The 14,713-nt window shown below is 30.6% G+C and overlaps 1 protein-coding gene across 1 annotated transcript; it reads right to left on the bottom strand.

Moving 5' to 3' along the window:
- Nucleotides 1-2,412: 2,412 nt before the first annotated feature.
- Nucleotides 2,413-13,767, bottom strand: LOC136036671 (zinc finger protein 583-like). Its single transcript, XM_065718982.1, has 4 exons — nt 13,749-13,767; nt 9,219-9,380; nt 8,286-8,456; nt 2,413-3,577 (listed from the first exon to the last, which is right to left on the bottom strand). Exons 2-4 carry the CDS (start codon nt 9,262-9,264, stop codon nt 2,697-2,699), a joined length of 1,098 nt encoding a protein of 365 aa, XP_065575054.1. The 5' UTR covers nt 9,265-9,380; nt 13,749-13,767; the 3' UTR covers nt 2,413-2,696.
- Nucleotides 13,768-14,713: the final 946 nt, after the last annotated feature.

Genomic DNA, 14,713 nt, shown 5'->3' with positions numbered 1-14,713 from the left:
GCACTTTTTAATCAACTGTTTGGAGCTCAACTTTTTGATGTTGGTAAAAATTGCACAGATCAGAATGTTTTTTTTTTAAACAAATCCCATTTGAAAGATTTCTCACCTGTATGCAGTCTTTGATGTGCATTTAAACTGCAAACTTACTTAAAACACTTCTCACATTAAACAAAAATTTAACACTTTGCAAGTTACACTTTGCGACACTTTGCAAGTTACAGAGCGCAGGCCTATTGCAACTACTTGAAACAAAATGTTTAATTTGGAATTTTTTAAAGGTTTTTCCAAATTAAGCTTCATTTTCCATTGCTTATTCCACGAATCAACAGAGACTAAGGAGGAACATTAAAACTTAAAATTAACAGAAATTATTACGCATATGAAGGGGATTGTCTTTTGCTCTTTACAATAAGATTTGACTTATTATTAAATTATTTAAGAATGACACCTCAAACACATCGGCTGTTAGATTTGTATAATAAGCTTTTTGAAAGTTATAAAAAGACTTTAACGTAAAGAGCAAGGTATTGATGATGTTATAACCCCCTTTATATAGATAATAGTTTCTGTCCGTTTAATATTTCTTTTCACTAATATTTAAACTTATTTAATTACTGATTTTTTTTTTAAATAACGTCAGGAAAACAAGCTCCTCCTCCAAGCAAAATTCCCTTGCACCCTCGGAAAGATCCTCTCACTAAAACCCCTCCAGTCCTCGAGATGAATTCTCCTCGAAAAATATCTGTAAACTCCTAATAGCCAATAATATATTTAAATAATGGTCAATTTTCATAGCTTGCAACCTTACCTCGGGGGGCTGCGGGGAGTCAATTTTCCTTAAAGACATCCTAATTTAAGCCAATTTCCTAGGGAAGGAAAGAATACCTTAGGATATGCTTAACAAAGGAACTTACAGCAGTAACTTTAAATCATATCAGTTTTTCTTTTACGCCCCAAAAGAAGTCAAACAAATAATTTTTTGGCATTGATCCTTTCTTAAACCGTTCGTTAAAAGAATCAAAACAAACATATTTAGTCTATTTTTTGGGAGGAGGGGACTTGCTCTTTTACTACATAAGAGCCTTCTTATACCACGAAGATGTTGGCATCAGTTCATGAAATGTAATTAAAAATTATTTTCATTGGTATTCCTTATTCAATGCCAATAACAAATTTGGGTTTTACTTTGAATCCCGTTATAGGCCAGCACAAATGGTAGGACAAACAAACAAGTCTTTCAGTTTTTCAAAATTTTGGTAACCTTGGCCAAGGGATGTGAGTTAGCATAAATTCGATCATTTGCAAGCAGCATCCATGTAAAAAAAAAAGTTGTGGTCTACTTAGGATAGCAAACAAAATTCTAAAAATAATAAAGAAATTCAAAGAGTAAAATATTTAACACATTTTAATAACACAGCACATTGAAATACTTTAGGGAAGATAACTTTTATTTTCAGGTAACAAAACAGAACTTTTCCAAGTACTGACAAATGGAATTTCCAAGCAAATAAAAAACACAACTGGGTTCTTTTTTTTTAATCAGAACCGAAGTAAATCAGAAAGGATAGTTTATAAACAAGAAAAAAGAACACAAATGAGCCATAATTTTTTTTTTTTTTTAATTGATTCATAGTTTCCCTTTCTTTAGCCTTGTTATTCTTTTCATCGTTTTTGTGGACCTATATGAAACTAATTCCGACTAATTATATCTTGGGTAAATGTTAAGTTTCTTTGAATCTTGATTATTATGCATTTCAGCTTTAAACAATGTACAATTCTGTTTCTTTTGAGGTTATTGATTAGAGATGGATTTTGTTGTTGTTTTTTTCTGCTCATGTAATTCTATATCGGTGATCGGCAGAAAAACGAACTTCATTTGCCAAAATATGGAATTATCGGAAAACTAGACAAAAACATACAAAGTATAAATTAAATATTAGCCAAAAATATGTGAAAAATTAATTCTTTATGAAGTTTTCTTCTTATAATAAAAACCACAATTGTGCCAGAAGGTCTTGCTGTAGTCCATAAAATGAGAGGTCTTTCTGAATAGGTTGTTGGATGTTAATTCAGGGCAGACTTAAATGAAAATAATCTTTTGCATAAATCACGTTTAAATAGTGTCTCATTTCTATGCAATTTTTACGCTTGTTCAGACAGTCCAAGTCACGGCAAACGCATCTTGCATAAACCATCCTTTAAATAGTTTCTTTTAAATCATCTTTTGAATATTTTTTTTTAATATTTTAAATAGTTGAATAAACTCTTTCGAGCTCATTCAAAAACCTTGATGTAGACAAGCATTTCTTAACATACATCACATTTGTGACAATTAAGCAAATTTGTACACTTTTACTACTTTTCACAGGAGGATGATGAAATTGCTATAGAAGCTAAACACATAGAAAAACATTAAAAAAAAACTTATCTATTTAAAAAACTATTCTTATTAAGAACTACTCAGTGGTAGTGAAAATTAAAATCCCTAATCAATGAGGACACAGTTTGTCTTACGATAATCTTCTTAAACTTCTGCATGAACTCCTTGATGCTGGTGAAAATTACACCAATCAGAAAGGTTTTATTTTTACACACATCCATTTGAAAGATTTCTCGCCTGTATGCAGTCTTTGATGTGCATTTAAACTGCAAACTTGCTTAAAACACTTCTCACATTAACACAAAAATTTAAATGGCTACTCAGCCATATGCACTCTTTGGTGCCTGTTCAAACTGCCCAATTGAGAAAAGCATTTTTTACATACATCGCATTTAAACGGCTTCTCACCTGTATGCACTGTTTGGTGCCTGTTTAAACTACCCAGTTCAGAAAAGCCTTTTTTACATACATCGCATTTAAAGAGTTTCTCACCCGTATGCACTGTTTGGTGCCTGTTCAAACCACCCTGTACAGAAAAGCCTTTTTTACAAACATCGCATTTAAACGGCTTCTCACCTGTATGAACTTTTTGGTGCTTGTTCAAATTGCCCAGTTCAGAAAAGCCTTTTTTACAAACATCACATATAAACGGCTTCTCACCAGTATGCTTTCTTTGATGCCGGTTCAAATATCCTACTTGAGAAAAAGTTTGGTCACACACATCACATTTATACGGTTTTTCACCCGTATGCACTCTTTGGTGCCTGTTCAAACTATGTGCCAGAGGAAAGGTCTTGAAACATACATCGCATATAAACGGTTTCTCTCCCGTATGTACTCTTTGGTGCTGGTACAAATTTCCTGCTTGAGAAAAGGTTTGGTCACAAACATCACACTTAAATGGTTTCTCACCTGTATGAATTCTTTGATGTTTGTTCAAATTACGCATTCGAGAAAATATTTTGTCACATACCTCACATAAATATGTTTTTTTCTCTTTATGAGTTTTTTGACATCTTTCCAATTTTCTATACCTTATACTTTGCAGGCAACTTTTTAAACCTGTTCCCTGATTTTGTACGCCTTTTTCTTCAGGTTCTGATTCATTTGAGAAACTGTTCGTCGATGGATTCTTTGAAATAACTAGTGAAGTATTTCCCTGTAAGTGTAGTCCAGACATGTTTGATGAAAAGCAACCTAAAAATTTAAAAGTCTCTTTAAAAAAAGGAATTTTTTTAAAAAAAATTAAAGAAAGTTAAGAACAAAAAAAAGCGAATAAATCAAAATATCTAACTAAAAACTGTATACAAAAAACATACATTTCAATATGATTTGATAGTCTACAGAGTAAAAAAAAAATTACTTCAATATGTTCTAAAAGTCTACAGCGTTAAAAGAAAATGGTATATATTCTGATGCTTTAACGACTAATGTTATTTTTATTCCCTCTTCTCACCCTCATTGTGACACTTGTATTAGCTTTTAAAATTATTTACTCTAATTTAACAAAAAAAAGAAAATTAAACTTTAAACATTCAAAAATTATACGAAGGGATAAATCTGAAATTGAAGGATAGGAAATATTACAACAACTATTGGAAATTATTGCAACTAAAAGAGGAAGAGCTAATAGGATCCAAAAAGTAAATTTGACGGTAAGAATATTTTGAGTAGCTACAAAGCTCTGGATTAAAAAAAAAAATCTAACAAATGCACGTTTTCCTCAGGCCTTAGAAAATACCAGTTCAAATAGAAATAAATCCTTTTAATACAGTGAAAAAAAAAAGAAACGAAAAGGGATATTTTGGTCTAACATTCAGTGACATCGTCATCAGCAAATAGCCAATTTTTTTGTCATCGTTTTTCACTTTTCAAACAGTTCGTGGTAACGAACTGTAGTAAGGAGCGACCCGGTTCAATAGTAACCAAAACTCTAAAAAATGGAATTTTGATACCAATACCTACATCAAAAGAATCGCATTTTAATGCTGATTTTAAATATATAAGTTTCATCAAGTTTAGTCTTACCCATCAAAAGTTACGAGCCTGAGAAAATTTGCGTTATTTTAGAAAATAGGGGGAAACGCCCCCTAGAAGTAATAGAATCTTAACGAAAATCCCACCATCAGATTCAGCGTATCAGAGAACCCTATTGTAGAAGTTTCAAGCTCCTATCTACAAAAATGTGGAATTTTGTATTTTTTACCAGAAGGCAGATCACAGATGCGTGTTTATTTGTTTTTGTTTTTTTTTCCCCAGGGGTGATCGTATTGACCCAGTTGTCCTAGAATGTTGCAAGAGGGCTCATTCTATCGGAAATGAAAAGTTCTAGTGCCCTTTTTACGTGACCAAAAAAATTGGAGGGCACCTAGGCCCCCTCCCACGCTAATTATTTCACCAAAGTCAACGGATCAAAATTCTGAGATAGCCATTTTATTCAGCGTAGTCGAAAAACCTTATAACTATGTCTTTGGGGACGACTTACTCCCCCACAGTCCCCATGGGAGGGGCAACAAGTTACAAACTTTGACCAATGCTTACATATAGTAATGGTTATTGGGAAGTGTACAGGCGTTTTCAGGAGGATTTTTTTGGTTGGGGGAGGGGTTGAGAAGAGGGGGATATGCTGGGGGAACTTTCCATCGATAATTTGTCATGGGGGAAGAAAATCTCCATAAAGGGAGCGCAGGATTTACTAGCATTATTTAAAAACACAATGAAAAAATAAATATGAAAAAAGTTCTTTCAGCTGGAAGTAAGGAACAGCATTAAAACTTAAAACAAACAGAAATTATTACCCATTTGAGGGGCTCACCTCCTCCTAATACCTCGCTCTTTACGTTAAAGTATTTTTAGTAATTTCAACTATTTATTCTACGGCTTTTGTGATTCTGGGGTCATTCTTAATGAATTGGGACAAAATTTAAGCTTTAGTGTAAAGAGCGAGGATCTGACAAGGGGGCGAACCCCCTCATATATGTAATAAAAATATGAGAATACAAAAGTTCTTTACGTAAGCTAATTTATAAGTTACGTAAATCTTTTACTAATAAAAATATTCGTAAAAAATTAAAAGTTCTAGTTGCCTTTTTAATTAACCAAAAAATCGGAGGGCAACTAGGCTTCCTCCCCCGCTCTTTTTTTCTCAAAATCATTCGATCAAAATTATGAGAAAGCCATTTAGCCAAAAAAAAAAAAAATGCAAATTTTGTTTTAATTATTCCTCTGCGGAGAGCCAAAATCAAAACATGCATTGATTCAAAAACGTTCAGAAATTAAATAAAAAAACAAGTTTTTTTAACTGAAAGTAAGGAGCGACATTAAAACTTAAAACGAACAAAAATTACTTCGTATATGAAAGAGGCTGCTTCCTCATCAACGCCCCGCTCTTTACGCTAAAGTTTTTATACTGCTTTAAAAAGAAGAATTGAGAGACAGAGTCAAACTTTAGCGTAAAGAGCGGGGCGTTGATGAGGAAGCAGCCTCTTTCATATACGAAGTAATTTCTGTTCGTTTTAAGTTTTAATGTCGCTCCTTACTTTCAGTTAAAAAAACTTATTTTTTTTATTTAATCTATTAAAAGGATTTATCCCTATTTGAACTGTTATCTGCAACAGCTGAGGATAACGTGATTTTCATTGCTTTTTTATAACCTATGCGACTTGCTTTGCTTTTCTAGCTAATTATTTAAAACAGCTCGTTCTAAAAACAGACAAATGAACTTTTGACTTCATCTGCACAAAATGAATTAAAAGGAGAAATATACACTATAAATATGGATTGTAAAATTTATATAGAGATGTAGCTTTAATGCTTTTTATCAAACCTTTTCAAAATAGCAAACCTGCCAAACTGCTATCAGGTAAAAATTTTTAAAATTCATTAAAGATTAAAAAAACCGGTTTGGCAAACACCTGCACATTAGAATAAGGTAAAACAGAAATGTCATCTAAGATCAAGTTCCTTTGTTCTTATTTTGTCCAATAAAATATTGTCCAATGTATATCAATCAACAAAAACGCAATATTTCAGATGTACCTTCATCGTTATAACAATTGGGTTCTGATTTCTGGGTGTCGTATTCAAATTTACATGGTCCTGAAATGCAAGGTAAATTGAGCAAGGGACTACCTTCACGTTTTGGTGACAAAATACAGACTGGAAAATGAAAAGGTTTCTCAAGGTAACCTGATAAAGCGTCTTCAACTTCTAAAATAAATTTTAAATTAAACAGACACAGGAAAACTTATGTCTTTTTTTGTGCAGTCGGGTCTCTTGGTTTAAATATACATAAGTCTGCACAATACCATAAACAAAATATTGCACCTCTGACTGAAATTTATCTTACAGGGTTCTTTCTTTTCTTTTTTTTTTAAATCAAAATCAGAGTAGTTCAGTGAGGATCGCTTATAAACAAGAAAAAGAAATACGTGAGCCACAAATTTGTTTTTGACAATACATTAATGGTTCCCGCTTCTTTAGCCTTTTGATTCTTTTCATCTTTTTTTCTTTTTGTGGAACTAGATGAAAAAAAATTAAAACTACTTATATCTTGCTTTCTTGCATAAATTTTTGATTGCTTAAAAATCCTGATTATTGTGCATTTCAGTTCTGGACAATGTGAACTTCTGTTTCATCCAAGATAATCAATTTAAGAGACAATTTTTCCGGGATTCAGCTTTTTCAGCTAATATGGTTCCACATTGGTCATTGGATAAAAAGACAAACTTTACTTGCAAAAAAAAACGGAATTACCAGAAAACAGCATAAATATTCAAACTGCTAATTTAAGTATGAGAATTAGTCAGTTCTTCATCAAGTCATCTTGTTTAAATGAAAATCACCTTTGTTTGATAGGTCTTGTTGCAGTATATTAACTGAGAGATTTTATCAAGAAAAGGGCTTATTCAGAGCCTACTAAAATGAAAATACTCTTTTACATACAAATCACATTTAAATGGTGTCTCAATTGTATGCACTCTTTGCGCAAGTTCAAATAGTTTAGTCAAGGCAAGCGCTTGTAGCATAAATCATCTTTTAAACAGCTTCAAAAACACACATTTAAACAGTTTCAAATAGACAGTCAAAAACAAGGACAACAAACTTTTGGATATTTCGGTAGCACATACAGTGATATCATCACCAGAAAACACCTGGTATCTTTTTTTTGTATTGTTTTTCACTTTCTATTAAAAATATTTACCCCTATTTAAACTATTATTTCTAAGCCTAAGGTTAAACTGACTTAGGTCATTTCTTTTAATTCAATGCGAGTCGGTATGCTCGTTTTGTTATGTATTTAAAACAACTCGTTCAAAAAACTAACAAAAAAACTTTCGACTTCATCTGCACAAAATGAATTTGTTATTTTTATTTGAATCTAGTGTTTTCAGTCAATATTCTACACTAAAAATTTTTGGTAGGCAGTTCAGATTATAACAGCCGATTTTCTGCTTCTTGCAAATTCAACTTGAAATCAAAATGATGGACAGATGTTTATAAGAGAAATTATTATAAATAAAAAAGAGAATTATTTATAAATAGGGAGAGAATTATTAAGAAGTATTATAAATAATTAATAATAAATATTTATTTTATAAATCAAGAGAATTATTATAAAGAGAAATATACACTGTAAATATGGATTATAAAATTTACTTAGAGATGTAGGTTTAACACTTATTATAGAGCCTTTAGAAGAATAATAAAATCTACCAAACTACTTTACACTAAATTTTTAAAATTTTTCATGAAAGACTACAAAAACGGTTTGGCAAACACCTGCACATTGGAATAAGAAAAGACAAAAAGGACTACCTTACGATTAAATATTTTTTCTAATTTCTGTCCAATAGAATATTATCCAATACATATCAATCAACAAAACACAATATTTCAGATGTACCTTTGCTGTTATTACATTTGGCTTCTGATTCCTGGACGTCGTATTCAGATTTACTTGCTCGTGAAATGCTAGGTAAATTGAACAAGGGGACATCTTCACGTTCTAGTGACAACTGATGGCTTGGAAAATGAAAGGGTATCTCAAAGTCACATGGTAAAGTGTCTTCAACTTCTAAAACAAGTTTTAAATTAAGCAGATATAGAAAAATTTAACAGTAAAGCTTTAAAACTAAACAAATCTGACTACTTTTTTCTTTTTAGTTACGCATAACAATGTAAAGATACATATATTGTATATATATATACATAAAATTAGATGTCTATTCAGGTTTTATCACAAATTGATTTTAAAATCTGCTTTTTATAAAGCAAAGCAAAACCTGAAACATTCAATAAAACTCATTAACATAGAAAAAAATAAAACCTAAAATTCAAAAAAAAGTATTCATAACATAGAACTAATTGCTCGTAAGTGTAAATTTAGGATAACGTAGTGAATTAGAAAAATGAATATTGAATAAAAGAATATAAACAAAAAATAAACATTTTACAGCTTAACAATCACAGCAAAATTGACAAATTAAAGGTAAAGAAATAAATACCAATCCATTGGGTATTTTCTGCATTAGTTCCCAAACAAGAGATACAAAACCCCTGCTTTGGTGGTAATTCTTCGTTCATAATACCTACAAATGGTAAAGATTGACAGAAAAACAGACAGGATGACTAAAAAAATGTCTACAGGATGATTACTCGTCCCACCAAATTTAAATATAAAAGCTAATAAACTAAATTTAAATGTGTTGTGCAGCAGTTACATTTTTTCCCTTGTGACCACTTAATAAGGAAGGAGAATAAAAGGTGACAAATATTTCCCAAATCAAAGTAACTTTTCTTTTATTTTGTAACAGAAAACTTAACTGTATAGAATTACCGCTTTTAATGAAAGAATCCTCAGAAACCACAATGAGATCAGCCATTTTTAGAATTTATGACAAGTCCATGAATGATCTTGGAATGGAGCTTATGCAAATTTTGAGAAGTATAGTGCTATCATCAACACTTGGATACAACATAAGTTTTGGCCAGAAGAGTCCTAAAATAGAAAATATGTAATGATTGATGACTAATATCAGCTTTTAGCCACTTCAAAGCAGATTTTATCTTAACACAGATTAAATAATATGCTTAACTCCTTTAGAAGTTAAAGGCATAAGAAATCTGATTTTGCTTTTTTAAGAAAAGGGTACAAAAACTCTAAAACTGCCTTTTTGATATGACTATTTTTAAAGTGCAGTTGTTCATTTTAAATTGTAATAAACTTTCACAGTAAAAAAGCAAAATACAACTGTTAGCTGTATTCCATTTGTGAATTTTCCAAGCCAAAAACGATTTGGCTGGAAAATATGGTTTAACTCCTGATATAAAAGCATTATTCATGGTCTTACTGCTTAAAAAACTACAAAGTGTAGCCCTATTGTGTATATGTCATTATGATTCCCAAAAGGATATGTTAATTAAAAATTAAGTAATTACCCTTTAAAGGAAATTGAAATTCAAATGTAAAGTAAACTGAAGAAATTTAAGAAATATGTAACAATATTTAAGTAAATAAAATGTAACAATGTTCTTCTAAAATAATATTGAAAAATCGATCAATTGTTTAGGATAACTAAGGAGGACTATCTTCCTGGGACTGACTTATGACAAGGTCTAAATTTGCCTTCAATAACTTTTTTATCCAAATATTGTTTCATCATCTATGCCAATGTCATTATGAAATAAATTTCACCATTTATTACAACTCTTTAATAGCACCTGAAGACAATATACTGATGTAAAAAACAAAAAATAATCTCTGTTCAACAAATTTCCTACATGCCATGGTTACAGTGACAGCTGTAGCCTAAGATAGAGGACAAAGATGTTGTAATACCCAGAAACCCTTTAAAATTAAGTCAATTTGAAACAAAAGTTTTCCAGAAGTTTGCCATTCAACCTTTTTAATAGTTTTCCATCTAGACTTACCTTTTTAGCAACTAATAAAGATAAACCAAGTCATATTGTTACCAAATATTTAAAAACGTGCTTTAAAAAAAAAAGGTACTTCAGTACATTAAATTTTTTAGGAGAATTTCTTGATGTTTTAAACAATATATTCAACAGAACAATATTTTCACATGCAAACTTACCATATAAGAATATAGATTATAGAATGAAACCCATCATTCTGTCAAAGCAAACCTGCTATAAATTATAACTTTTTTAGAGGAAGTAAATCAGAGAATATTACATATTATTATTAACTTACAAATTAAATTAACCACAGATCTTCAATTCTTCTAATATCCTTCCAGATTATCAAATATGTATATTCTGTTAAAATTGGTTTTTAAATTCTAAAATTGGTACCATACAAATTTACATGGTCAAAACCAATAGCTAGACCAACCTTCTTAATTTTACCCCTCCAAGCCTCTGTAGCAACCTACTAAAGATAAACCACAGCCTGTTGCAACTAAAAAGTTTAAAAACCACTTTCAAAAAATTTCACTTTTTTTTAAAATAGACTTGTCAATTTGGTAAATTGTTGTTGCTTTATTCATAATGCTAATCCCCCTTCAATATTTTGCTCTTGATCTGCGTTTGAACTAAGCACTCAATAGGTATTGAAACTCCATATTTGCATCAAGTATCTTTTGCATTTCTAAATTGAGCTCCCATTTTTCCTAATTTTATAAGATGTATATGACTGTTTTAGGTCCCTCTTAACCAATTTTAAGAATCAAATTCATTTTTAGTGTACTTGGTACTTTTACAAACAAACAGCTGAAAAAAAAGATATAGAATATTAAAAAAATGAATAAAAAATTCAGCAAACTATAAAAAAATAAAAAGATAAGCAAGGTTTTGCATATAGCACAGGCATAACCAAATTTTACAAGGAGATCATGACAGAATTGCCATAGTGAGAATTCAATTTAAATAAATATAAACACCCAACTTTAATTTAATTTTTTTCTTAAATTACATGCTTTTGATTGTTTTTTACCTGCACAATATCATTTGCCATCTATATCATCCTGCTGTCAAGAATCAGTGACAGTTTTGTTTGAAACAAAGCCTGTTAGCATGAACAACATGATTATAGAGAGGGAACCAGTTATTTGGATATGTTAAAAATAAAGGAATGCCATTTCAGAAACAAAGGAACTTAATGCATTTATTTAAAAAAAAAACGAAGGAAATAGCAGATAACAAGCAAACAAAAGCAGAAGCACCTGGCATATTAGTTTTCAAATGATTTCTCACAAATCATGAATTAAAAATAGAAATAAATAATATATAGATAACAAATATGTTATATCTCAATAAAAAATGTCTAAAATATCTTATGTTTGAGAAAAAGGTCACAAATCTTGACTTTAAGTTTTTATTCAATATTTTAGCACTGTTCTATAGTTAAAAATAAGAGAAAGGGGTATCATAATACAGGGTCTATTAAGTTTCTAAGTAAAATGACTGTTATCTTTCAAAAGAACATGGGAAATGCATTGAGTGGTATACTCACCTAATTTTTAGCTTAGTTTTGAGAATATCTATAAATTTACCAAAAAATTGTCCCATTTCTCTAGATATGAACCATACTTCGATTTTACAATGGTATTCTAAAATATAACTTTTTCAGTTGAGAATTATTGTTTATTCCAAGTCCCTTATGTCTTCAGACCTTTGAAAATTAAATAGAATGCCAAAAGAAAACAAAATTAAAACTCATGGTTGATCTGTCTAAAAACCCTCTCAGCATGAATTTTCAGCATACCGCTGAACATAAATCTGTTCAGATAAATTCTTTACCACTACTTTCAAGAAAATTTTGAAGAAATTGTATTATCCTATGAGCATTATGTTTTTACTGACATAGGGAGAAATATCTTTATTTCCATAATCTTTGTCTGGTTTTTGATTGTATGAAAATAATTGAGACAAAAATTTTGGAAATTAATGAAAAATTATATTAAGTATGTAAAAATGATAGTCACTACCAATAAATCATTAAAGGTGGCTACACTGGGCAAATGATTATTTCCAATAACCAATTTTTTTTTCAGGGAAACAGAGAGATTTTAGGGGGAAATCCCTCAAAATTTGTGGATTGCATTTTTGAAAAAACTGCTGACCAATTTCTCAATCCCATGAAAACTAACAAGTAGCATTTCTAGTATGTTATCTTGCTTTCTGCTTGGCTGGGTCACAAGTTTGAGAAATTTTTTTATGAGTCTTAGTTTTAAGAAAAGAATAACCCAAGTAATATTATATTTATGAGCACATTTTAAGAGAGTACATTTTAAGAGAGTACTTTTTTTAAGAGAGTAAATTAATTTATCCAAATTAATGTTAGAAAATCAGTGCTCGTGGATTATATAACATTAAAAAAATCAATTTATAATGAAACAATATGTTTGGGATCAATGTTTTAAAGTTTGGGACAAAGGTTTTTAGCCTTTTTATACCCCATATTTTAGGTAGTTTTTATGAGCTCAAAAAATGCTTAAATCTAAATTTGAGGTAGATGTAAGTATTTGTAAAGAGCATAGAAATAGGCATCAATTGGTATATTCACTTTATATGAAAACCAGTTATGTGGTTTGCTATAATTTTACCAAAGTATGCCCCAGGGAGGTATTTTAAAGTACCTACCTTCACTTCTCTCTCTAGAGGATCCTGACCTTCAAAAATGTGTGTTTTATAAAAGTGAAACTTTGTAAAATAGATCTTCTGCTTACATCAAGAACAACAAAAATGGTTGCTTCACAACTTTGCTCAATCCCAACTTATAAGGTTTTAAAGATAAGCAAATACATTTCCTAAATTTTGAAAAAAAAAATCCATTGATATTGCTCAGAATTCTACTCAAATAACAGGAATTGCATTTTTAGAACTAAAGGCAGAGAAAAGGCAACTGGTAACTGAAAATTAAGGTAAAATGTTGTTTTTTCAAAATTTCAATAGGTATTGAAAGACCTGTCATGTAGGCAAATTCTAGGGCTCTCTAGAGGGAGAAGGAGTGGAGGTGGGCATTTTAAATACTTTCCCAGGATATACTTTAGCCTGTAGACCCATCCCTGATAGTTTCGTTTTTCTAGCCTAACCCCTTTCTGAGATAGCAATAAGTCACTCAACTAGAATTTTACCCTCTTTTGTTCTAACATGTCACCTTCTGAAGAGACGCTAGGCTATTCTAAACCTTTACATGTTTTGAAAAATTAGGCAGGGAAAGAGCAGATATAGCCTACAGTTAAGGAAACTTTATATTTGGATTTTTAATTAGCCTATATTTAGTTAAGATCAATCACTAGATGTTTCCTTCAAAGAAGACTAATCCTTAATGAAGGTTATTTGGAGCCAGGCTACTTTTTAGACCTAGCCTTAACCAATCTTTAAATCATAATGCTTTTATTACCCACTGAAAATAAGACTTATATTTCTAATTTCTAAGTCTAGATCAAACAAGTTTTTACATTTGTTTATGACATTAGTTAATTGATTTAAGTTATTTATAATGTAGATTAATGTTTTAACACTAACTTTTTTGTTGTTGTTGATGTAATCAGAGGGAGCTTATAGAATTTTCTTCTCTATGCTCCAAACTGTAACTTTTTGTAGTCCACAAACTAGAAAAACTGTAATTTTTGTAGATTGTTGACTTCTTAAACCCTGACATCTATTTCGACACTTCTTTTATTTATGTTTGCAAGTTATAGAGCACAGGCCTATTGAAACTACTTGAAACAAAATTTGGAATTTTGAGGTTTTTGCAGATCAAGCCTTATTTTCAATTGCTTATTCGACGAATCAAATAATAGTTAATTCCTCAGTCGGTTTTGTGGTAGTATTAAATAAAAAAACAAGTTTTTCAACTGAAACTAAGCAGGAACATTAAAAACTTAAAATTAACAGAAATTACTACGCATATAAGGGGGGATGTGCCTTGCTCTTTACACTAAGGTTTGATTTATTGCTACAATTATTTAAGAATGACTCTTCAAACACATCGGCCGTTAAATTTGTAAAATAAGCTCTTTGAAAGCTATACAAAAAAATTTGACGTAAAGAGTGAGGTATTGATGAGGTGATAAACCCCCTGATGTAAATAATAGTTTCTTTCCGTTTTAATATTAATTTTCACTCTCAGTTGAAAAAAACTTTTATATTTAATTACTGATTGTTTTTTAAATAACACTACGAAATCAAGCTGCTCTTCCATGGAAAATTCCCTTCTGCCCTCGGAGAGATCCTCTCAATGAAACCCCACCACCCCACAAGATAAATTCTCCTCAAAAAATATCTGTACACTTCCCAATAGCCAATACTTTATATAAATAATGATCAAATTCCACAGCTTACAGCCTTACTTCGGGGGCTACG

Source organism: Artemia franciscana, chromosome 2 (assembly GCF_032884065.1).
Source record: "Artemia franciscana chromosome 2, ASM3288406v1, whole genome shotgun sequence".
Taxonomy (NCBI): Eukaryota; Metazoa; Arthropoda; class Branchiopoda; order Anostraca; family Artemiidae; genus Artemia; species Artemia franciscana.
Note: the sequence above shows the minus strand (reverse complement) of the source record. Positions and strands in the feature narration are given on the sequence as shown.

Coding starts and splice junctions, on each gene's coding strand:
- LOC136036671 (XM_065718982.1), bottom strand. CDS start 9,264: ATGGCTGATCTCATTGTGGTTTCTGAGGATTCTTTCATTAAAAGCG. Junction 8,457..9,218: donor GGATTCTTTCATTAAAAGCG/GTAATTCTATAC, acceptor AACTTGTTTTAG/AAGTTGAAGACACTTTACCA. Junction 3,578..8,285: donor CAAATGTAATAACAGCAAAG/GTACATCTGAAA, acceptor TTAAATTTTTAG/GTTGCTTTTCATCAAACATG.